The sequence below is a fragment of the Electrophorus electricus genome, chromosome 8 (assembly GCF_013358815.1).
Source record: "Electrophorus electricus isolate fEleEle1 chromosome 8, fEleEle1.pri, whole genome shotgun sequence".
Taxonomy (NCBI): domain Eukaryota; kingdom Metazoa; phylum Chordata; class Actinopteri; order Gymnotiformes; family Gymnotidae; genus Electrophorus; species Electrophorus electricus.
Window position 1 is genome coordinate 6373983 of NC_049542.1, and position 24944 is coordinate 6398926.

At 43.2% G+C, this 24944-nt stretch overlaps 3 protein-coding genes, 1 long non-coding RNA gene and 1 other non-coding gene across 10 annotated transcripts in view; 3 read left to right on the forward strand and 2 right to left on the reverse strand.

Annotated features, from left to right (window-relative positions):
* The window catches only part of rngtt (RNA guanylyltransferase and 5'-phosphatase), a 76303-nt gene extending 71108 nt beyond the window's left edge, over positions 1–5195 (forward strand). The window contains exons 15-17 of the mRNA XM_027029927.2: positions 900–1023; positions 1783–1952; positions 4901–5195. Of these exons, the coding sequence (XP_026885728.1) occupies positions 900–1023; positions 1783–1940 (282 nt within the window). The 3' untranslated portion in view covers positions 1941–1952; positions 4901–5195. The remainder of the gene's footprint in view (positions 1–899; positions 1024–1782; positions 1953–4900) is intronic.
* Positions 5196–15085: 9890 nt separating this feature from the next.
* cnr1 (cannabinoid receptor 1) lies at positions 15086–20372 on the forward strand. 2 transcript variants are annotated; one of them, XR_003412058.2, is made up of 3 exons: positions 15086–15390; positions 16484–19376; positions 19839–20372. XR_003412058.2 is itself a non-coding variant. In XM_027029935.2 (2 exons), exon 2 carries the CDS (start codon positions 16540–16542, stop codon positions 17956–17958), a length of 1419 nt encoding a protein of 472 aa, XP_026885736.1. In that variant the 5' UTR covers positions 15086–15390; positions 16484–16539; the 3' UTR covers positions 17959–20372. The 2 variants fall into 2 exon arrangements, 1 of the variants encoding a protein (XP_026885736.1); XM_027029935.2 differs by having other exon boundaries at positions 16484–20372.
* Position 20373: 1 nt separating this feature from the next.
* Positions 20374–21515, reverse strand: LOC118241897. The gene is made up of 2 exons (XR_004776412.1): positions 21330–21515; positions 20374–21128 (listed from the first exon to the last, which is right to left on the reverse strand). It is a non-coding gene; the product is annotated as an uncharacterized LOC118241897 (long non-coding RNA).
* On the reverse strand, positions 21199–21272 carry LOC113590007. Its single transcript, XR_003412059.1, has one exon. It is a non-coding gene; the product is annotated as a small nucleolar RNA SNORD50 (small nucleolar RNA).
* A 543-nt stretch (positions 21516–22058) lies between the features above and the next one.
* snx14 (sorting nexin 14) overlaps positions 22059–24944 on the forward strand; it is a 25351-nt gene continuing 22465 nt past the window's right edge. For all 5 annotated transcript variants that reach the window (XM_035528929.1, XM_035528930.1, XM_035528931.1 and 2 more), the window contains exons 1-9: positions 22059–22290; positions 22848–22991; positions 23212–23332; positions 23418–23494; positions 23647–23725; positions 23813–23856; positions 24005–24092; positions 24164–24248; positions 24871–24944. The exon at positions 24871–24944 is cut by the window's right edge and continues 83 nt beyond it. In XM_035528929.1, the coding sequence (XP_035384822.1) occupies positions 22855–22991; positions 23212–23332; positions 23418–23494; positions 23647–23725; positions 23813–23856; positions 24005–24092; positions 24164–24248; positions 24871–24944 (705 nt within the window). In that variant the 5' untranslated portion in view covers positions 22059–22290; positions 22848–22854. The remainder of the gene's footprint in view (positions 22291–22847; positions 22992–23211; positions 23333–23417; positions 23495–23646; positions 23726–23812; positions 23857–24004; positions 24093–24163; positions 24249–24870) is intronic.

Below are 24944 nucleotides of genomic sequence, written 5' to 3' on the forward strand. Positions count from 1 at the left end.
TTGAATCACATACATTTAGAGCATATGGTAGGTGCTCTTATCCAGAATCACTTGTATTTATCAGCATGACAGTATGCGTGCTCCCTGGGAATGGAACCCACTTTACTCTGCCTGCTCTATCAGATGAGCTACAGGTGAGCTCACCTGTATAGCTAAACTCTTGCTTACTATTATATTCATGTTCTAAACATGATTGATGATATCAGAAGCAGCTTGGGCGAGAAGAAGACACCCAGGCCTGTAGTAACGCCATGGCCACCATATGAGAGGTGCATACCTGAGTGCTGATGCTCTGTGCATGGCATAAAACGAGAAAACCGTGGTACAGACTGGAGCCGTAATGGAGTTTATTTGGCAGGTTTACGCACAACACCAAGCTAGAGTCCGAAATGGCTGCCAGAATCTCACGGTTACAACTGGGGTGTGATAACAGCCTGGTCCAAACAGTACTGGAGCTCCTCTCTCCTTGCCAAACGAGGGAGGATCATCTCCACTGTAGCGTGCGAGTGCGTGCGGGCATGCATGCATGTGTGTACATGTGTCTATAATTACTGTTTACTGTGTAGGTGGGTGTCTATCCATGCAAGTTCATTTGTGTGTTTTATGAGAGTGTCATTTCTCTCCTTTCTCCCTATATTTCTTTTTACCCCCTCCCCCCTTGGCTCAGCCAAGAACTAGTGTTTCCTTTTCACGTCTGTTTCTTGTCTCTGTGTGTGTGTGTGTGTGTGTGTGTGTGTGTGTGTGTGTGTGTGTGTGTGTGTGTGTGTGTGTGTGTGTGTGTGTGTGTGTGTGTGTGTGTGTGTGTGTGTGTGTGTGTGTGTGTGTGTGTGTGTGTGCCTAGGTGTGAGAGAGATACTGCTCCTAACATGTAATGCTCCTCTTTTGTTCCTCCTGTGCAGGTGTTAAAGGAGCTGAAGCAGTATGACAATAAGATCATCGAGTGTACGTTCCAGAAAAACTCCTGGGTGTTTATGAGGCAGAGAATAGACAAGAGCTTCCCAAACTCCTATGACACAGCTATGGGTGAGTGGCACCACCACGGCTCCTCTGCTCTCCCACAGGCCTAGCAAAGCTTCCTCTCTGCCACATAGCCACCACAGAGGCCAGCTGTACAGACCTAAGTGATCATCTGCATTTTCATGATATTTATTTATTTATTTATTTTTACTGTTTTATCAGTAATCTGGTTGCAAACAATTAGTAGATTACATGGGTTCATGCAAGGCTCGGAAACATGAATGTTAACTTAGGGGAGAATGTGTGTCTGCTTTTACAGGCTTGATTTGTTTTTTTGTTTTCTCTTTATGTGCTGAGGTGTGTATTGGAAAATGTGAACTTTAGAATCGGTGCTGAAGAAAACAAATGAAAGCAGAAGATTTTTTTTTTTTTTTTTTTTTTTGCGCTTTCAGGCGGCAAGTCCTATTAATGATAAACCTCTTAACTCCAGATAAAAATGCTTCTCCACACTCCAGAAGTAAACAGCACTGAGCTCAGCGCTGTTTCTGAACAAGGGCTCATCTAAGGGCAGCACTTTTCCTGTTCTTGTGTCTCTTGAAAATGTAATGCCCTGTGGACTATGCTAGATTTGCATTTTAACAGTCTGTGTTCACAGATTTGCTGGCTATTTTTGTTTGAGCATCATCTGGCCTTTGTTCTAACTTTCATTAAGGCTGCAGGCATTAATGGCAGAATGGTGTTAAAAGATCCAGAAAATGCAGGATGTGGTCTGTTGTTGCCCATGTGCTGATGTCCTGTTCATGCCTGCTCCTCTCTCCTCTGCAGCGGTGTGCAACAGCATCAAGTATCCGGTCACAAAGGCAAACCTCCTGGAGTTCCTGGACCGCAGCACACAGTGCCATACCCGCAAGCACCACTCGGACCCAGATGCCCAGCTCATGCCCCCTCCCCCTCCGAAGAGACCCAATCACGGCCCGCCATAGTTCTGTGCATAGGTGTAAAGACATGTTTGGGCTTTACTAGTGTAGCGCATTTTTCTTTCTTTCTCTCTCTCTCTCTCTCTCTCTCTGTCTCTCGCTCGCTTGCTCGCTTGCTCGCTCGCTCTCGCGCTTTTTTTTTTTCTCACCCTCAAACACATTCAAAAAAGGGGAAAAAAGAATCTGGACTGTGGTGTTTGTGAGAAAGAACCCAGACTATGGTGTTTGTGAGATGTGCACTAGCATTTCACAGCTTTGCCTTTCTTGAACTCTTAACTGATCCACCAGACGCAGCTTTGCTCTAAATCTGTTGTGTGAGGACCTTATCTGAGTATTCAGAGCTAAGATATGGTCTTGTTTAAAGAAATATAAATAAATGTGTTGATATGACTTTTGGTTACTTTTTTTTTATTTTTTATTTTTATTTACCTTGGCTTTTTTTGTTGTTCCAAATGATATGTTAAGAGTTTTAAGGCTACTTTCTATGCAGATCATACAACTTCTCAGTTGTTGTTTTTTTCTGTTATATGTTCCACAAACACCAGCGATAAATGTAAGCTTGACCAACAAATTGTCCATTACCATTCTGTTATTGGACATGGACAACAGAAGCATGGAGGTTGTCTGTGACCAGCACTTGCCATTGCTGTCAGACTGTCTGCTGTTGTGTGATGTTCCTGCACTAATAGTGTCAAACTGCTTTTTTTTCCAACCTATTTGACTGTTGCATCATGAAAGCAAGCAACATTTTGATAATTTGGTTTCTGCACTTTTAGATTTCAGTTCTATGGATTACTGACACCCCTACAAAAATTGTCACTCTCATCATGGCATTACGCCATTTCTTCAAATATGGAGGCATTTTAAACTTCCATGTCCACTAGTGCAGTGAGAGGATATCGGGGACCAGACTGCCCCACCTTTACAGTTTTTAACAGTTCCTGTCTGGTATCTACTTCAGAAATGCGAGACCCATCTGTGGGTACAGTGCGAGGTCGTTAACACCAGTTATGTTTGATATGAAAACTCCACCTCCTGGTTCAAATGCCAGATCTCCTGGCCAATGAGAAACCTGCCTGCAGACTTGACTGACAGGCTAGTATGGTAACTGTTCCAGACTGTTGATGTGATACCAGAGGGTGCGGTCCACAGGCAGTGAATCGGGCTACCGTTATTTCTATTCAGTGAAGTGAAAAACCATCCTGGCCCTTGTGATGATTATGATTTTGAGGCATAGCAGCTGGTGAATATTCAGTATGATGTCTTTGCTGTGTGTAAGCTCAGCTGTATTTTGTTTTTGTTCGTTACGCTCATCCCCTGGGTATCTTGCCCAAGATCTTTCATAGAACTGCCTTTTTTTTCTTTCTTTTTTTTTGGGGCAATTAAAGCAATACATGTCAAATCCTCCACCTTTGTCTACAGCTTTAAACCAAAAGCATGTGGTGTTTATGAATGCTAGAGATTAAAGTGGCTGAGGGTGTGCAGGGTGCCTTCTGAGCCTGAGCATTTGCTATCTTGTGTGTTCTCACTCCCTTCACTCACACTCTCCCCAACTCTGGCTGTGAACACATAAAAGCAAGTCGATGCTCATCAAAGCACCTTTACCTTTTGTCCTGCAGATGTCCACACCAGTGCAGGCATTCCTGTGCAGCTGCCTCACATAATCTTTGATCTTCCTCTTTGCTTCTCTCTTGTTTTCTACCTTACTTCTCTCACTCTTGCTCTTTTGTGCTTTCCCTCTCTTGCACACTCTCTCTCTCCTACACATGCACACACAGAGCGAACATGCAAGTACAGGCGTCCAGACGCACATTCACACACTCACGCACCCCCCGGAAAATCTCCCACAGTGTAGCCCTGAAGAGCAGACAGATGGACAGCAGACTTGACTCTGTGTGTGTGTGTGTGTGTGTGTGTGTGTGTGTGTGTGTGTGCGTGCGTGTGTGCGTGTGCGTGTGTGTGTGTGTGCGCGCGTGTGTGTGTGTGTGCGCGTGTGCGTGCGCGTGTGTGTGTACACATAAGCTCACACTCACACACGTGTTGTTTGTGTGTGTGCATGTGAGGGCTTGAATCCAGAATCAAAAAGAAAAATAAATCTGCTGCTGTACAAGTGCTGAAATGGGGCTCATTTTTTGCTGTAGAGATATGCATGTTTGTGTGCGCTGTCTCCTGTTCTGAGAGCTGCTGTAACCTCACCTGAGGGCTATAAACCCACAGTTTCATTTTGGACTTAGCATTGTCATTTCTGTTCTGTTAAGCCAGACTCAGCAAGCCTGAGCCCTGGACTTATATATTTTGATATTATTGCCTTATTGCTAGATTTAAAAAAAAAGAAAAACATAGTGCAATATTTCAGACTTCAACAGTTTTTGTTAGTGTGGAAAACAAAGTGACTAATGCGCTAAGTTCCACCCAGCTATTGGATAATGTGCCCACTCATTCGCTCACTTCATCTCTTCCACTCCTCAATTGTGTAATTTTTGCATTCATGCATGTACACCGATTAGTTTTTGCAAAAAGTGCCATTGTTTGTGTCTCAGCATCTCAGGAATAATACTGATCTCAGATCAGTTCACTTCTCTCTGTATAGCTTTCAGCAGGGCACAAAAGTGGTACTCAAGTGTTCAGAAGCTTAGCCTTGATCAGTTCTCCTGCTCTTAAGAGTCAGAGTTGCTATATATCATGCTATAGATTCTCCACCCATTTTATTAACTCAGTTGTTTATTAGAAACACTTAGCAGGTGTATAGTTAAAAACTATATAGCTCATCTGCCATTGTGCAGCTTGTTAGCTATTCCCTAGCTCCACTGATGGATACTTTTGACACTCTTTCACAATAAGAATGCACAGTATAATTTGGAGAATTTACAGAACTATGGACAGCGAATTATGCAGACTGCAAGGGGTTTTGTGAAAATGGAGCCATGTCACTCATCTTATCCATTGCTTTGTGTTGTGTCTTCTAGAGCGAGTTGTGCTACAAGATCACTGATGCAGCCCAGCTGCAGGGTGCTCATGGACACGGTCACGCCATAGGATGCACGTGACTTTTCACACCACAGGGAGGAAGCTGTGAGCTGCATGCATTTACCAGTCAGTCACTGGCCTGCCAAAGGAAATGGGCGACCACTATGTTTACAGCAACCAAATGCTTTCTGCTCTTTAACACTACCGCTCGCAGAATTCCCAAACAGCAATGAAGACAGACACACCATGGCAGGATGATTCCTTTTGCATAATAAAAAGGTAGTAATGACAACAGATCAGAGCGGCTGAGGTTTTTTGTATTCAAACTGTTTATGGTGTTGAAGGTGTGTGGCAGAAGCCTATGACCCTGCACTGCGAAGCCCCAGGGTGGTGAAAGCTCACAGCAGTCCCCGTGCGCTGCTGTGAACAGAGTCAACCTGGCCTACCGCAGCTCCATCAGCCAGAGGGTTTCAAGTCGGATGTTCGGCTGACGTGTCTGGTGTGATGGGAAATCATTACACCAATATACACGGAGCAAATGTTTTCCTGTGAGGTTGCCACACACGCACATAGCTGCAGTGTGGTGGAGAATCTTTAGTGCTTATGGTCACTCCACAGTGCGACTGACTGTGTTCAGGAAAGCATCAAGCAGTGTGTGTCTCTTGTAGAGGGGAAAAAGTGTGCTTCAGTGCTCTACTCTTGCTTTCTGCCATGCTGCAAGAAAAACCTAATGGCCTTTCATGAGGGTTTGGCACTGCATTTTACTGAAGTCCAAGCTTAAATATTTGATTAGCTTGTTTCAGAGCTGTACGATGAAAATGGATGGCAGGGATTACTGCCAGAAATATGTGTGCGCGTGCGTTTGAGAGTTGCGGAGGGATGCTATCCTCATAAAGTTTGATTAGTGAGGCTTTGTAGGCAAGTCTTTGTAAACACACACGTGTCTGTTATCGTCTTAATGTTTGATGTTTTCTTGCCTTTTTTATTGTTTCTTTAAAATGCAAATAATTATAAGCAAAAGCTCAAAATCTCTTCCACCAAATCTTTTTTCTTGCCTTGTTTTCAGAGTAGTGCTTACACGCTGAGCCATTAAAACCACTTCCCAGCTTTTCACCATCTGAGTGCCTAAGTCCTGTTGGATTTTGATACAGACATGCTGGCATATCGATGCGAAACTATTTGTATCCGCTTTCAGTCCTTCGGGGGGGGCGGGGGGTTGAAGCTCAAGACAACTGAATAGAGAAGGGTGTCTAAAATCGGTAGGCAAGCCCCGAGCCTGCGCCCTTCTTGGGCTCCTGCTCGGATGTGGGTCCTGTCCTGGCTGCACCGTGAGCTTTCATGACCATTAGGTGAAGGTCTGGCATCATGACCACTAGGACTGCGGAGAGGTTTTGCCCAGGGCTCTTGAAGTAAGATGTTCTCTTGCCAGATGCCTTTCAAGAAGCGCATGGGAAAATAGCTGATTTTGTCTGTGATGGGAAGTCTGATCAGGGACCACTGATGTCCCACTGTCCAGCGGGCTCTCTCTCCACCTTTCATGAATCTCTGACTTTAAGACATTCAGTACCATGGGTTTCCTATCCGCCTCAAGGCATTTTCAACCTTTTGCTGTCTTTTTGTTAGAGTATAGCTGCTGTTGTGCAAAGATGCTGTGACACATAACCATTGGCAGATGAGAGCCTAAATGCTAAGAGGCGAACTGCACTTGTCAGATCCTTCAGAGACCTGCGTGACTGTGATCTGTGCAATTGTGAAAATACTCCTGAAGTAGAGGCAGATGGAGCACGTACCTGTGTGTGCACGTGTGAGTGAGAGATATTTTTAAAAAAGGATTAGTCTCAGTCTGGTGACAGTCTTATCATTCTGCAAACATTCCCGATTGCTAAGTGAACGCATTCACCCGGGGTGAAGCAGCTTTTGGTAATCAAATTTCACCCTGCTCCTTTGAGAGTGTGGGGAGCCGTGCTCATGGCCCACCCTAAAATACCCGTCTTGTACTGAATGTAACATGTAAGGTGCTCTGTGCAAGCAAGCTCACACATGGATGGTATGGACCTACAGACGTATACAGGCCGCTCTGGTGTGCTATTGGACATTCTGGACAGCTCTGGCATGCTGGCACAGAGTAAGCACATTGTGGTATGCCAATAGAGACAGCACAGCCAAACCACAGCTGAAGGTGCTGCATCTCAGTCTGAATATGTGAATAAGTCAGGAACTTTACCCAGCAGGAGCAAAAACCAGACACACACTGACTACATGCACAAATCAAACAAGAATGGTAAGGTGTGTTTTATGCCAATCTGGGCATATTCTTGTGTAGGAGTGTTGTAAATGCAAATGTGTCATCTGTTGGTGTAGGGATCCTGCTTGTTTGGTGGGAGCAGAACTGTCCGCTGAAGCCCAGACTTTTGGTAAGCATATTCCTGGTGTAAGTGGGCACTGTGTTCTATTGGAAAAGGGACCCACTGTTCCCCAGTTACTCCAAAATCTAATCCAGTATGGATCCTCTGGTTTAACTCTTGTCAAGACTGGATCACACACCAACAGTGAGTCATTTTTCAGCAGAGGCTCATGATATTCACCACAACTTCCCTCTCTGCTTCTGGCATTGTTACGGTGATTGATACTTTGTGATCAGGCTGGTTTTCTCTGCAACTGTGTGTGTGTGTGTGTGTGTGTGTGTGTGTGTGTGTGTGTGTGTGTGTGTGTGTGTGTGTGTGTGTGTGTGTGTGTGTGTGTGTGTTTGTGTGTTTGTGACACACAGTGAGAGTGAGACTTTTAAGATTAAACAAATTTTACTCCAACAGAGCTGTTATTTCACTCAGTTGTACTGAAACGCGCCGTTATATGGAATGGGGGCAAATTGTAGCCATTTGTCTATGTTGAAAGAAAGAGTGATTGGTTTTATAATAGATTTGATAATAATACACGACTTTTAAATTACACTCACTAAGCCCACTGCAGCCTTCACGAAAAAAAAATCACCCTCATTATTCACCTTTTAAAAATCATCAATCGATCAGACTGCCAAAGTGTTGCAGTGGTATTCATGAACTGCACTGGTCAAATGTGTGTGCCATTCTGCCGTCAGCAGCGGACATTATGCCCGGGAAACCACTCACTCCTCATCCCTCCTTCCCCAAGTGTGTGACCAGGCATCTGATGTGTGAAGATTTGATTTGATTTGATATATGAGACAAACATTCTGTCTACTCACGCGGGCCTTCTTCTGCATCATAATGGTGTGGTGTTCAGCACTGGGACTCGGACATGACAGCTCTCTCCGAGGCTGGAGGGAGGGGGGTGGTCTAGGGGGCAGAGAGACTGCAGCTGTACTAGACATTAATAACCGACAAGGCATTTTGTTGAACATGACTGGATGTGTGTGCCATGTTCTTCATAAGTTGACTGTTTTCTGTTTTTTTTTTTTCTTGTCACTTCACTCCTCCTTCTCCCGTTCACTCCCCTTCCTCTCCTCTTCGTCTTTGCTTCCTTATTTGCCTGCAGTCCTTGTGCTAATTTATTAAAGCACAAATATAGTAGCAGTTGAAATCAAACTCCCTCCACCCCCACTCTATTTTCATCAATTGTCTATTAAAAAGGTATGCATCAACCCAGTGTTTAGCAGCAACAGTGCATCTTCTTACGAAAAAAAAAAAATCCAATTTCACTGTTTCACGTGCAGCCAACAGAGACTTGACAGTGGCCTGCTTTTGAAATCAGCTTCACAGAGATACTCAATTATGAAGACAATTATGCAGTATTCAGATGACTAACTGCAGGGAACATTTGCCAGCCTGTTTTGTAGAAGTAAAGGGGATGATTGTATGACTGTTGGGGGTTTAGGACTCAGTGGGGGGATATGTCTTGGAAACAGAAAAAGTCTTTATTTGGGAGAGCTGCATCTTGTGCTTCATGAGATACCACACACCACAGTCTGCTTTCTTCTCGCTTTCCTGTGTGTGCAATAAGACTTCGTCCCTTGACTCCATCACGGTATCTCCCTCAGATTCATCAAAGAGCACACTGGCCCCCGTAAAACACGTTACCCAACAACAAGGCCCCCTGTGGCAGGGATGTTTTAATGTTCAACAGGCTGAGCAACTCTGCAAAGAGGGGAGAGACTGGTATCTACCCTGGGAAAAGAAAAAAAACCCAAAAAACATAAGGGCAGAAAGAAAACGGGCTTCAGCCTGATCACTGCACCGGAGACAACACAGGTTCTCCATCAGAATTTACAGCGACAGTACAGCAGGAGTTAATGAAGAAAGACGGAAGGCAACTACTGTGATGACTATGTATGGTCACTGCAGAAATCCTTATCAGCTCTAGGAATTAGAAGCTAAAGCTTCCAATTTAAGAACACTTACACATTTTAGATCACACAGTGCTCGCTTAACACTTGTTGGAAGTCAGTGTTTCTGGAAGGCATCAGTCATGTGCTGCATACCTTAAATGATCCAGTATCATTTGTCAGTATATTGCAATGTGAAACACAAGGTCTATCGGCTGTTTAAAAAAAATTTTTTTTTTCTTAAGAACTCCATGCACTTTATTTTTGGTCCTTTCAGATATGCTTTGCAAAATTGTATTGATTTACAATAGATTAAAGGAACCAAATGTGAGTCCAGGTTTTCAACAAATCAACCAACCAGCCAAAACCTGTGTTGGAAAAGGTTTTGTGCCTTATTGGATCATTGACTCGAATGTGTCTACTATATAATGGATTCACATAGACTGTAATGGAATCCTGGGGCCTGGCCACACCTAAGTTTTATTTGCTTTATGAGATATTAGCAGCTGGTGCGCTTTTACTGAAAAAAAATCACAGAGAGAACAGATGACATAGACACTTAACAGCAGGTGTTAGGATGTAAATTAGTTAAATGGTCTGTAGATGCGAAATGGAAATAAAGCGTTTGTACTTTTTTTCCATGTTTTATATTAAATAAATAAAGCAGATTATGTATAAAGGATATATAAAGTGTATATGTGTATGTATGATCTAGTGACTTATGACTTTATTATGCCCCCCTCAGGATTTCTTTGTCCACGCACAGGGAATGGTGCATAATTACACACTGGGAATGGTGCATAATTACACACTGGATCTCACACACCCTGATGTCACAACTGTCCAGAGGTCCTTACAACACTCTAAGGACACGGTCTCAGAAAGGACAAAGGTCATGTAAGCAGTTCTCAATAGGAACCTCAAGCCTGTGCAATTGTAGGAGATGGATGCCCATGGGCTGCTGGGACAAACTGCTAGCTGTCCTAAATGATAGGCCTGCCCTCCCGACAGGCCCGTGCTCCTGATGGGCCATCCTGAGCATCTCACCCCATCTGCAATTTAAAAGGGTGATGGTGCACACTGGGTGAGTGACCTTTAGGCCTTGTTACCCGGCCTGAGGGCAGAGTAGACAGGAGAGTGGGTGGACCAGTCTCCCATATGCATTGCTCAACCATGCTTCTCTCCTAACCGCAGTGCTCCGTCACCGCTGCCAAACACTACATGCCTTCTGTGAATACCAAACAGGCTTCCGTCACCAGGCTGTGTGACATTTGAAGTCTCCTGTTCCAGAACAGGTGTTCCTGCTCCTGCTCCTGTTACTGCTTCTGTCCTGTCTGAAGACAGACGTCTTGTAAAGTGATGGAAGAGTGTGAGCAATGCATCAATAGCAGCCTGGTTGCCACATTGTCACGTTGTTCTATTGGATGTGTTTTGCATATTTTTGTTCTAATGCAGTAGCTGGTTGCATGCGTGTGCATGCACATGCATGAGTACTTTTGGAAAACCAGATCCCTGCAGAAACACAGACATAAAGTTCTTGTGGCCTACATTTAAGGTATTTAGCTGATGCTTTTATCCAAAACAACTTACAGTTATGACTGAATACAGCTTGAGCAACTGAGGGCTAAGGGCCTTGCTCAGGGGCCCAACAGTGGCAGCTTGGCAGCCAGGGGGACTTGAACCAGCAACCGTCTTAACCAATGAGCTACCACTGCCCTGTGTGTGTGTTGTGTGTACGTGCGTGCGTGTGAGCGAGCATGCATGCATGCATCCCTGTCATGCCATTTTGAGAGTCTCACATTAATACAGCAACCTGGTTGACAATGTGGGGTTTATGTTACCTGTGTTTGAGCTTTCACAATTTGCTTCTACTCATCGTCATCTATAGGCAGGCAAAGCACCTGTTTTGAGTGTTCATGTCGTGTGGTTATCATACCAACACCATGCTATCCTAAGAAGAGACGGATTTAGACTGTGTGTATGTGCACGATGGCCAGAGATGCTGTGATCTTAGAAGCAGACCCTAACAGAGCAGGCCACTTCACTGCTCACACCTCAGTTTAGTTCAGAGAGCCAGTTACCAACACTACTACTGCTGCTAGCACCACTTTGGGTTTTTTTTTTCAGACATTGTCTAAAACTGCCAAAGTAAACACCAGTTCCTAAAGGCGTGATATTGAGTGCCCAACACAAATTTGCTTTTTCTCAAATGCTGTTTTACCAACTTTTTTCCCAAGAGCATTAATAAAGTGGTTGTGATGGAGTTGTAAATATGTGGAATGGCGTTCGTTTATACACCTTGGGATATGTTAAGAGTTCGTACAAAGCTTTAATGAAAACCCTTGGAATCCAGAAGAAGAACCTTTTTGTTTTTCAAGTGAAAACTGCATTTTCTTGTTTTCTTATCGTAAATTGGGGTCCTCACATAAAGGCCAAAGCAGTCTATTCTCTTTCTCACACAAACAGAGACAAATTAAGAATCAAGCCAGTGAGACACAAAGCCAAATAACCACACAGCCAATCACCTGGAACAACTATAAATAAACATGAAAATATGGCTTTTGGCATGTACTGTAAGTAGATTAGCCATGTTGAGTAATTGCAGTATAGGAACTGTGTAGTGAGAAGCCTGATAAATACATTCGACGACGGAGCAGGCTGTAATTTTTCAGAGGAGCTGAATTAGCATCCGGAGGCAAGGGGTCGACGCAAATAACCCCTGTGGTGTCATGGTGGCTGTTTATGTGTACGCTCCCTTAGCTACCATCCGTTCACTGCCTTCACTGCCTGCATGTGCCCTGCAATGCTGGCCATGAGCAGCCTCAAAAGACAGCATGATAGCAATGCCTGTCACATAGGATTGATGAGGCTGCATGAGAGCTTATCAAACACTGTTATGATTGAGCTGATCTATAACAATTCAAAACAGGCGTGGGTCTTTTGTATTCAGTGAAAAGAGCAATATTCTCATGAATGGGGCTATAAAGTAGACTAATGTTTCAAGTAATTTGGGATTTTATGATGCTAATTTGTGTTTATTCCAAGATTTAATGGATACATAAATATCTTTTTGCTTTTGTGGCATTGGTTAGGGGATGGGGTGGGGGGTGGGGGTGTGTGTCAGTGCTCTCATCTTAGTAGAGTGACAGTATTGTTTTGGGGGTGATGATGGACTGGTTATTGTGTTATTGTGAGCTTTGCACAGTGAAATTCATATGCTCAGAAAACTACAATGAAGACACAAGACTCCAACACTATGTATTGGGTCTCGACCTGTTTCATCATTGTTTCATCTCATCAGTGCCTCAGAAAAGGATTGTATTACATATGATCAGCTGTCAGGGTCCTGCGGTGTGTCCAGACAGAAATTGTACAGCAGGAGCTGAATGTTTCCTTTAGACCTTTAGATTTGGTCAAAAGAGCCACAGCCCTGCGGAGACTCCTCTAAAGCCCTCGTCTAGACTGTTTCACTTTCACAACTGTAACCTTTTCCTTTGCCTCCCAGGACCTGGACTGTCACACACCGGCTCCCTGCAGGGGGCAACTTCCTGCCTACAGCACACAGCTGAGCCCCAACAGTGTAGACCTTGCCATTCGGTCTTGCCATTGGGATCCCAGCAGTTCAGCTTTTTGAGCTAGTCAAGGCTTAGAACAATAATGCACCATTTAGGACATATGACAGTGGTTCCGGAAGCCCAAGGCTAGCTTAGCCTTTGCTCACACAGCACATGGGAAATACATGCACAGTATGTTCCAAACACTTTTTCTGTTTGGAAGAATGTGTGGTAGAACCCAGAAAAATTGGTTCATCAAAGCTTCCAACAGGAGCTTTAATGAAACAGACAAGTCTGAGGTGGATCTAGGACATTGAGCCAGTGATGCCTGGTTCCAGAGTGTTTTCAGTTCCACATGTTCTTCAGTCTGGCTTTGGAGGTCGTAATGGTGGGGGTGGTTTACAGCCTGGCCCAAGTCAGGCTGCAAACGACATGCTCCTCCTGCTCTTGGCCCACAAGTCGTGCTCGGAGCGGTTGGATCCTCCGCGAGAACAAGCTGTACCACCAGTGAAGCCCAGATGGCAGGGTGCTGGGCGTGCGTCACAGCACGCCATCTGATTGGCACAAGCAACTGGGCAGTCACCAAAAACAATCATACTCGTCTGCGAATGCATCTTCTTCTGCTCTGCTTGTGTCGGGGCCCTCCTGGATTGAGTCACGCATTTCAACGGCTGGGTTAAAAATTGCTTGCCACTCGTTGACTGCTTAGAGTAACCATTTCAAACTGTGTGTATCACCAGAGTATGCTCACTGGTTTCCTCTGAGACCAAAAATAGCCTGTGTATAGTGCTGCTGTTAGTGCCTGCAATGCTGATCAACGTTTACTGTTTTGTCTCCTTTTTTGAACAGTGTACTGTCTCTATAAATCACTATTCTCCCCTGCTTGTGTTCCTGAATGCAGACAAGTGCATGGCAACTTTTGCTGTTATTCTGATTCAGCCCTTGGGGCAACAACAGCCATATGATGCGACTCGTTGACGTTCATATCTCCTCAGCAGGGGAGGATAGAGAGAGAAAGAGAAAGAAAGAAAACTCCCACAACCTCCACGCCTAACGTGCTTCTGCCAGCAGTCGCCCACTGCCTGTCAAAACGTCATTTAGATGGGTAGAATGACGGGGAAGAACCAGAGGTGCATGCATGCAGCCTCAGCCTAATTACAAATCAAGCCTTACTGTCCACAAAAACAGTTATAGGTCCAAAGGTTCTAATGCTGTGCCTGTTTGCCAGTCACCTGTAGGTTCAGTTGTTGACAGTGGTTAATTAGTGTCACCCTTCTGCTATTTCTCTCTTTCCCCTCCCTCACGCTCTCACTCCTTGTCTCTTTGTGTGTTCCCTGCTCAGCATAGAAGTTATTACATATTCTGTTAAGGTAAAATTGAGTTTTTAAAGCAGCTCATTTTTATCTAGGTTATGAGCAGCTGTTCATGAACAACCTGATTTTATGTGCTCTCATCATCAGTGATAAGATTTAAAATATAGATATAAATGATTATAATTGTGGTTCTTATTATTAGTAGTAGTAATAGTAGTAATAATAGTGCTAGAAGTAATTGTGTTATACTGCTTTTTTTTTTGGTAATCACTTAATGCAACAAACGTTTTTCAAATTCCTAAACAGTTAAAGGGTTGTTTTTCAGGATGATAGTCATTCACCTAAACAGCAGTGTTTTGTTTTGTGTTTTGTTTTTGTATTTGCTGTTGTTGTTTTAAAGCAGGCCATTCATCAAAATATGAACAAGCCATATGTGCATGTCTAGTCACAGGGCTTGAGCGGTTGGGGAGCGCACCGAGGGCAAGCCTGTAATGTCACATAGCATCAGTCATCTGCTCTAACTTGACCTACTGCATACAACAGCTGAATACAACAGCACCTGAATTAAGAGCCTGAGCTTTCGGAAGAAATGATTTACAAATAGCAAAATTCGTGTTTTTAAACGCTTTTAAACAGCAGTATTTTTAAACTAACCAGCGCTTATTGCTAGTAGTGACTGTCGCATACATTTAAATGTTACTGTGTTCGTTTATCTTTAAAATAATAGCCAGACCGACCCAAATCGTTATGACAATATGAAGCGGTGCACTGGACATAATGCTTTTTAATATGAGGAGTTTCTTTGTGAGCGCTACGCAGCTGTTCTTTTGTGTCTTCAGATCCCTTGACATTGCGGGGTGTGGGGGATTTTTTTTCTTTTTTCTTCTCCAAATCCTTACTATTGTGTCTGCCTGTGCCGCTCGCTCCTACCTACACTTGTATGACGCTCTCGCTGCCAGCACTGTTACGAGCACGCTCGAGCACGTGACTTGCTGCACTTCAGAGAGCCTTCATAAACATTTCAGCGCGCGCAGACAACGCCGGCGTCGCAGACCGTACACGCGCGGAGAACACGTTTCAGTGTCATCCCGTGAAGGAAAGGAGAAGAGTTCGGAGAAGCCCTCAGCACCCCTTTCTAGGCTGTTCGTTTATTCTATGCACAAAGAATATAAGTCACTAGTACAATGTAAACGAACACTCTGCCTGTATCGCTCGATTGTTTTTTTTTTGTTGTTTTTTTTTAGTACCCAAAATGTCCTACTTGTTGGATTACTGTAATTAAATACGATTGGAGAGCGCGCAGCACCTGCGTGAACTATGTGAAGGTAAGTAGATAAGACCTCTCTATATAGGCTATTCTGAGCATCCTGTTTAGATAAAAGCTGTTATTTTGTTGTTGTTGTTAAACATTTATTTTGTAGTGAATACATGCGCTTCGCTGACAACAGTTTCAATTTATTTGCAACGTCCTTGCATTCAGTTTCTACTTAAAAAATGACAAATTGTGCCCAGATGTATACAGATGATGTCCAAGCAAATTTATTATTACTATTTTCTAGTAATCTTGAGGTCTTATCAAATAAACTTAGATAGGGGCTTCAGAAGAAATAGCATCTGTGTTTTTCAGCACATAGACTATTTAAATAAAATTCCTCGTAAATAAATTCTAAAATAAATGGAAAATCACACGTTTCGTTGACTTTTTTGTTTGTTCACTACGACCTTTTGTGGGATTTACCTAAATGTAATGTATTCGGAAATGATTTAAAATTCGGTTCGTTCTGGGTTTTTTTTTTTTTCCCACACAATTTATGATCGAATTAACGACGAACAATTAGATAAATCGATTCGTATTAGCATGTAAAATGGAACTTAACTGAAATCGTATGCACTGATAAAGCAATGTCAGCGGCTCGAGATGTATGCCCACTGTCTCTCATTATTCAAGGGGCTGACCGCATCTCATTTTCCTCCATAACAGCTGTTTAACAGTGATTGCCGTGCGCGCGGACCCCAGAGGTCCCCTCGGATGATGATAGTTCCCTCTCTAGATGTTACCGTTGACTGTTTCATTCCGTGATTAATCGGACGTTTTAAATTATATTGAATTTACCCGTGAGCCACCCACCAAGGTCGATCATTCCGCTAGTAGTTGAAGTTCCGTTAAGTCATTATGCTAGGCGAGAGTACCGAAAACCTGGGCTTTGCTCTTCCTTACATGTCTTATTTGGTAATGATAAAGCAGCATCTATTTGTACATTCAGGGCTCAGTTGGTTTCATACTTCATCTTGAAATGCTTTCTTTTCTTATCTAACTCTCCATAGCCTTTGGAATTATGCTCAGTATGTGTTGAAGAGATAAGTCTTGTCCCATTGTGCCACTCTGATTTAATGCCTAAAATATTCTCCTTGTTTCAGCTATTAGATATTACGTGACACACCACTGGACACAGCATTCCCCCTCAGAGGCAGACATGAAGTCTGTTCTGGATGGTGTGGCAGACACCACCTTCAAGACAATCACCTCTGGGCTCCAGTACCTGGGTTCCAATGATGCCAGCTATGATGACCCGGCCATCAACGCTGACTTCATCAAGGGTGGCTACCCATTCCAGAAGCCACTGTCCGCCTTCCGCGGCAACTCGTTCCCGGACAAGGTCGGTCCGGACGAGGAGCTCATTCTCAGGAGCCTCCCGTTCTTTCCCACCAATGGCACGGACGTGTTCGGAAACCGGAGCCTAGCTGAGGAGGCTGGTGACAACATGAAGTGTGGTGAGAACTTCATGGACATGGAGTGCTTCATGATTCTGACGCCCGGCCAGCAGCTGGCCATCGCGGTCATGTCCCTGACGCTGGGCACCTTCACGGTGCTGGAGAACCTGGTGGTTCTGTGCGTGATCCTGCACTCACGTACACTGCGCTGTCGCCCCTCCTACCACTTCATCGGCAGCCTGGCCATAGCTGACCTGCTAGGCAGTGTCATCTTCGTTTACAGCTTCTTAGACTTTCACATCTTCCACCGTAAGGACAGCCCAAACATATTCCTCTTCAAGCTGGGAGGAGTCACAGCATCCTTCACCGCCTCTGTTGGGAGCCTATTCCTCACAGCCATCGACCGGTACATCTCCATCCACCGGCCCCTTGCCTACCGGCGCATTGTGACGCGCACCAAGGCAGTAATTGCTTTCTCCATGATGTGGGTCATCTCCATTGTCATTGCAGTGCTCCCCCTGCTGGGCTGGAACTGCAGGCGCCTGAACTCAGTGTGCTCAGACATCTTCCCATTAATTGATGAGAACTACCTGATGTTCTGGATCGGTGTCACAAGCATCCTGCTGATCTTCATCATCTACGCATACATGTACATCCTGTGGAAGGCGCACCACCATGCCGTGCGTATGCTCAGCCGCACATCTCAGAAGAGCCTGGTGGTGTACTCCGCTGATGGCACCAAGGTCCAGACCACCAGGCCTGAGCAGGCACGGATGGACATCCGCCTGGCCAAGACACTCGTGCTCATCCTGGCAGTGCTGGTGATCTGCTGGGGCCCCCTGCTGGCCATCATGGTGTATGACCTCTTCTGGAAGATGGACGACGACATCAAGACGGTGTTTGCATTCTGCAGCATGCTCTGCCTACTCAACTCCACAGTGAACCCCATCATCTATGCGCTGCGGAGCAAGGACCTTCGCCGTGCCTTCCTGGCTGCCTGTCAGGGCTGCAGAGGCGGCAGCAGCACGCAGCAGCTGGACAACAGCCTGGAGTCTGACTGCCAGAACCGCAACCTGCACATCCACGCCAATCGGGCAACTGAGAGCTGTGTCAAGACCACTGTGAAAATAGCCAAAGTCACCATGTCTGTGTCCACTGACACCTCTGCTGAAGCTGTCTGACGAGCCCGGTGGATGCCCCAACAACCCCCCCACCCACCCCTTGCACACCCCTTCACCCCAAAATCCCCTCCCCACCCCACCCCCCATGCGCCCTGGGTGTGGGATTGAGGATGGAATATCAAAGCCATGTGCTTAAGCTAACAGCACATTTTGGTCAGATTCACCCATGATTTGACTTTGTTTATTGGGTGAGGGAATCCAGTGTTTGAAAAAAACAGCAATGCATGAGAGGTCCAGAATCAGCAAAAAGGAAGCCGTTCATTGTTTTCCATTGGATGATGTGCCACTGTTGCATCTTAGTACTCAAGTGCCAAAACTGTTCTCTGCAGCCAGGGTGCATCCTTCACAATCATGGCATCTGTACTGTTCTTTGTGCCATTCTTACCAATCTTATCAAGTAACTGAACATGTGTGGATGTCCTGAATGTGCTCATGAAGGCTTACTATATTTTTATACTTTGACAAATCAGGTTTTTGAGCGATCATATCTTCTATCATGGGGACAAGGGGCTATTGATCTTTTTAGTACAAAAATGTTTAAGCATGTATGCTGATATGTAAATATGTGGTACTAAACTGTACTATATATATTCCATGCAGTTGAACTAAAAGACGTGGCAAATCTCACTGGTTGTGAGATCATTTGTCTTGCTCTTCTGTGCAAATTGTTAGTAATGGTAGTAAAACAACAGTCAAACACTGAATAACAAGGGACATGGCTGTTCATGCTGTCCTCCAGAAAAATGTAACATGAAAAGTGTGAGTATTGACTTTGATATTAACAACCGTATTGAGTCTTAATTTATGTAGTGTTCTGAGTTCTTTTACAAGACTGTATAGGGTTGGCTTTGGGTCTCCTCACTTCCTTGAGACCATTTCAGAGATTTTGTGAATGAATTGACTGTTCAATAGGTTTTGGCTAACCTTTACAGTCCTGGGCTTTGCCATTTTTAGTGAATGGTGTGAAAGTCCACTGGATACAGGTCAGTGGATGAAGTTAATAGTGAATCATAGTTGAAAATGTCACTTTGTTCAGGCCAGAATTAGCCTTTGTGTCTGGTAAACCAACCGAATGGGTTACCATGCATGTAAGGAGAGAACAACAGACATGGCCTATATCCTTGAGTTTCATTTTTTTTTAAAAAGAGGAAAAAAAACAAAAAACCATCCCACAACATCCCAGCACAAGTGTAAATATTGCTGTTCAATAATTGCAATATTAAACTGTAATGTGGTGTTTTTCTTCTCCTTCCTGTTTTTGGTGTGCTCATTAAGAGGCCAGCTCCTGTTGCAGCTGTCCATGTACACAGAGCATTTCATGGTCTCTTTGATAACACGCATGGGGTGCTGGACAGGAGAGACTGCTTCATGATGTATAAAAGGGCAATGGCTGCCAGGAGCTGGAGCTACTTCTTGGGGTGAGGAAACTCAAAAGAATACAAAATCACCCACTAAATACTTAAAGTGCTACTGTATGTTGTTTTGTGTATTGCAGTACAAAGTGATATTGGTCCAGAACTGTTATATATAGCTTTTTTAAAACCTGTTTCATAAATGGCTAACAGCAAAACTGTGTTCATGTTGTACTAAACTTAAAGTTTCTGGTGTGCTGGCTACACCACACTTAATACAAACAAGAAACATATGGAACACAAGTTGAATTAAATGCTTAGGCCTGGCTTCAATGTTGTTGTAAAATAAGATGTAAAAAAAAGAAAAAAGAAAAAAAAACAATTAAAGGCCAGTCTTAATATTTCTGACTAGTTCAGTTTCAGTAGTCCATTAAGATGACAGATCTTAGATGTGTGTGGCAATATGTTTGTAGTGTGTAGCTTAAATGTTTTGTTGCTATTCTGAAGAAATATGACTCCCCACAGCAGGGTTATCTGGGGTCAAGTTGAAAATCTGCTGTACTGCTATAACAGTCAAGACTCTTGATGGCAATTCTACACTGAACTGCACAGGATTTTAACCTACAGAAGGGATCACTTTCTTTTGCCCTCTTAAGCTTCCAAGAACCATTAAACAGTTGAGACCGATTCATGGGTTGGTGGGTTAAGTATAGACCATCAAATTCCACCAACAGAAGTTGTGGCAGGGCCTCCAGTTTAGTCCAAGGCCTAAACAGATGCTGGAAACCAAACCTTCCTGCAAGATTCAGAGCATAGAAAAGCTTCTGTTCAGATTGGGAAGGAACCCCAGCACAAGAAACATCCCATCCCAGCTGACAGACTCAGTTGTACTTGCTGTTTGGAATGGAGATTAACACCATAAACCCCACCAGTGGCTTGTCTTAAAGCAGCACCATCAGGTCATGTGAAAATATTAAGGCTGAACTCAACAGCTGCTTAAATTTCTGTATTGCAGTGTAGTCTGTTCCAAGCTTTTCAATAAAGTCACAACTGACCCTCAAACTGTGGTTGAATTTATCCATTTAATAGTACTGACAATCAAACAGATTTTACATGAAATGGTATAAAATTTCACAATGCAACACATTCCTTTGTTACATGATACTGTCTCAGACCTGCCTTTAATACATCTGCAAGGAAAGGGTGTGCTCCTTCCCTGGACCAAGTCTAGACCTTTAGTTCCATCTTGTGGATAGGAACTGCATAATTTAGCTTTTTTTTTTTTTTAAATAAAGCGTTAGGGTGCCCAAATCATGTTAGAGCCATCCATAATCGAATTACTGAGCCACTTCAAAGCCTCAGTAGCAAGTCAATTAAAATCTTGATAACGTAGGGTTGAAACTAGCTTGGTCAAGCACGCGCTGCCTTGAGAATGCTTGCAACACTCAAATCTGATGTAGCTGCACTGGCAGCTGGGACAGCAAAAAATCTGCACTTAGCAAATCTGTGTTAAAGTGCACAAGATACAGAAAACGGACACGGTATCCCCCCCCCAAACCGGGATTAACTTTACATAGACACAAATGATCACCAAACGAATCCTTAAGGTTTCTCAAGTTACGAAAGCTCTATAGACAACAAAACCTGGGCGTTAGCGGAGGAATTAAGCCAGATGGAGTAGGGCAACTCGTACCTGGAAAAAAACCCAGCTTTAAAGTAAAAAAAGCATTTACAAGACATGTCCAATACAGCGCTTCATTAAACCGAACGGCCCTGCAACGTTAGCCATGGGTGCTCCTCCTCACGTGGTTGGATGCCCTGTGGAGTTAAAAAATATAGTTATTATCACAGAATGCCGCTTTGGCTGAACGCGACGTCAAAGAGTTGCTAATCAGAAGTCAGATCCATAAAGCTGTGTCAGTCATAGAGAGGATCAGGTTCGGGATAGATTCATCATTAAAGCAACGGCGACAAAGGCCGAGTGACTAACGACAGATTTAGCCAGGGAAAAGCCCTTACCCGCAGGTTTTCAGAAAATAAAAACGCTGTTCCAGAGTTTCGACTTCTAAGCAAGCCTAATAAAACATTTGATAGCCAAAAGCGTTTGAAACATTACCGTACAAGTAAGCGATAAAAAGAAATTAGCCACACTAAGTAAACCTATTACTACACGACCCTCCCGAACATAAGACAAAAGAGAGAAACCACAACGGCGCGCAGATTTATATAGCTCCACTTCTTCGCCACAAAACACTACAGGTTTTAAGAATTATGCCGCCCCCTGTTGTAGCAAAACTGCATTAAATCTGCACGTTTTAAACAAGCACAGCACATTGTATATCTTTTACATTTTTGACATTTACAATTTTTTTTGCATTTTTCTCATGATAAATGAAAGACAGCGAATAAACACGATTATAGCATACGCATTTGAACTAGATTAGAGTCAGTCTCGTATCGAATATATGCGAGACAGTTTAGATTACGCAAGAATTGCAGATTTTCAAAATAAAGGTTCACATTAGTAATTTGTTTATGCGTGTTTCCAGACGACTGGGAAATATCCCACTTGAAATGTAGCATGTACCATTTTTTGGGGTTATATTTGCGTTACGGTGTAAAATATAATACTTAATTTGCATGTATTGTATAACCCAGAGAAATAAGAACCTTCTGTGAATTTTTGTTATTCAACATTACTAAATGAAATGTGCTTTGCCATGACTTTTGTTTTAAAATACAGTACAACTGGCTGCGAATGCTTTGACATGTCGGATGTTCTCACTGGTTCCGTAAACTGTTTAGGGAAATAAGTTTATAAAACCGACCAACTGTTGACATTATTCGGAGATCTACTACAGCAATGTAGAAAACAGTTCATGTTATGCATCACCTTTCTCTTTTATTGATGTGACGTTAGTGTACATTGCTGAGAGCAGCTGTTTCAGCGGAGGCTAGCTAGGGTTATCGAACTTTCAAGGTAACGTTGGCTAAGTTGACGATTTAGCTAAGTTAGCTAGCTAGGTAGGTAGGTAGGTAAGTTCAAAGCAGGTTAGTTAGCGTTATCTAGCTACAAACATATTTATTTTCCGCATAGTTACGAAGATAATGTACTGAAATGGGTATGAAACAGCTAATCCAGCTAACCTATCCACATACTACTACACATTGACCTTCACTGCGTTTTTGCCAGATCCACATATCTTGTTTGGTTAGTTTACTATGCGAGACGTTGAAGCGTAATTCGCCTATAGCTGTGAAAGTCAGCTGACTTTTTCTATATAGTTTTAATTGTGTATTATTTGCTTACTCATTTGAACATGCATGTATTTATCGTATGTCATTTAAAAAATTATGCCGTCTAAAATTTCTCATTAACTATAATTTTGGTAGCTATGGGTCCGTGTGTTGCGGTAGATTGACGTTTAGGTCACATAAGATATAGTTAAAAAAACAACAGAAACCATAACAAATCTGAAATGATAGATATCAAGGTGAATTAACTTTTGAAATGAACTTTTTCAATTTTTTCAACAGATCCCCGATGGCAAAGTTTAAAGCGTTATTAGAATCCTTCAGGAGGGCTTTTAAGATCGATATGCTCAGGGAAGTTGCCCGGCAGTATCCTTTCATATGCTTTTTGTTGATGTTCTTGTTATCATCAACCATAATTCTTAACAGGTGAGTAGTCAACTGTAATGTCAAAGTCAAACAAATATATATTACTTTTTTTTTTTTTTTTTTTTTTTTTTTTTTTTTTTTTTTTTTTTACTGTAAATAAAATGGATAAAAAGTGAACCCTTCATCAATGAGCACTAATGACAGTCTGTTGCAGAATGTTCTAGATGGTGGCTGTTTTCGCTGCAGTTCTGTGCGCTGATGCTTTTTATTACCTCTCTAGGTATCTGCATGTTCTGATGATATTTTGGTCATTTCTGGCTGGAGCAGTCACTTTCTACTGTTCACTGAGTCCAGACTACCTCGTGCCCAGTGTTTTCTTTTCTGTGAAGACCAAGGACAAAGTAAGGTCGTAAACGTGTCAGGTCCGAGCTTTTCCTCAGTGTAGCGGATTGATGGGGACAATGGGCATGCCTGTTTTTGTTGCAGCGGCCAGAACAGTCGGAGCTCTTCCCGCACGGTCACAGCTGTGCTGTTTGTGGGAAAAACAAGTGCAAAAGACACCGGTAGAGTACTGCTCTATTCATCAGCCAGCTGGGGTCACAGACAAATACGAGAACCCTCGCTTCACTATCTGCACCATATTTCTTTGATCTTTGATGTTGTATGAACTGGACAAAACTACCGAATGCTTCCTGCCTGTCTGTGTGTTTCACAGGCCAGCTCTGCTTATGGAAAACTACCAGCCATGGCTGGGTTTGAAAGTTCACTCTAAGGTGGATGCATCCATTGGAGAGGTGGAGTATAACTAGTGAAGTTGTTTAGTTGGTTGTAAAACGAATGTGTCTTAAAGCATTAACATCCTGGTTTGTGTCTGTGTTCAGGTGCTGGAGTTAGTTCTGGAGAACTTTGTGTATCCTTGGTACAGGTAGGATATGTTTGAATACTGAAAAATGTTGTAGGTTTTTATGGAGGATTAGCTCTGGGTTTGGCTGTATGATTTGTTTTTTTTTGGATTGCTTTTTTTGTGTGTGTTGTTTTTTTTAAAAATTTTTTAATTTAATTTAATTTTTTAGGGATATTACAGATGATGAAGCATGTGTGGATGAACTAAGGCAGACATTCCGTTTTTTCGCATCAGTTATGGTCCGTCGGGCCCAGAAGGTAAGCGGGGTCCATGGGGAAATTACACACCCAGCCTCATGTCATGTGACCCTCACAGTTTCTCTCTCCAGGTGGACGTGCCGTCAGTTGTCACCGGAAAAATGATGAAGGCAGCCATGAAGCACATAGAGATCATTGCGAAAGCAAATGAGAAAGGTAGGAAGACACTTTCTGATGATGGTACATGACACCATGTTCATGTTGGTAGAAAACAAGACAGTTTTGGTTTCATGGGATTTGTTTTCACATTGTTATCAATTTATTTTACTCGGTGTATGTGTTGCTGATGGCTGATTCCTGAATGAATTGCTCTTATGAATCAGCTCTTTCAGTAAATTGGTCAAAGTGATTCAAAAGTCCAGCTGAATTAAACTTTCCTTATGCAGCTCTCTAGTCTAGGCTTATATAAACTTTAATGGCAAACCAAACCATAGTACATTCTGCTAATTTTGTTAGCTGTTTGGCAACTTTATGTTAACTAGATACAGCCACAATACTGTGAACATATGCCAGCTGTGTATGAAATTATATAGGAATGTTGAAGTTATCTGGTCAGTCTGCTCCAGTGAAGGTAAAATATGGCCTATTCTAGTCACAAGAGAACCACAAAGCACAGTTTACATAGGCTGATTTACACAACCATCAACTGCCCTCATAAAACTGAAACAGTTGGATGTCTAGTTCATTTAAACAAGCTGTTTGAAAGAATTAGTTTCAGAATGTAACTTTCCATTACTCGCGTGTGTGTGCTTGCGTGTGTGTGCTTGTGTGTACACAGTTAAGAACCCTGAAGCTCTACAGCAGGCTGCACTGGAGGAGTACGGAGCTGATCTACATTTTGCCCTGCGTAGC

What these genes read in the sequence shown, in the direction of transcription:
- cnr1 (XM_027029935.2), top strand. Translation starts at nt 16,540, where the DNA reads ATGAAGTCTGTTCTGGATGGTGTGGCAGACACCACCTTCAAGACAATC.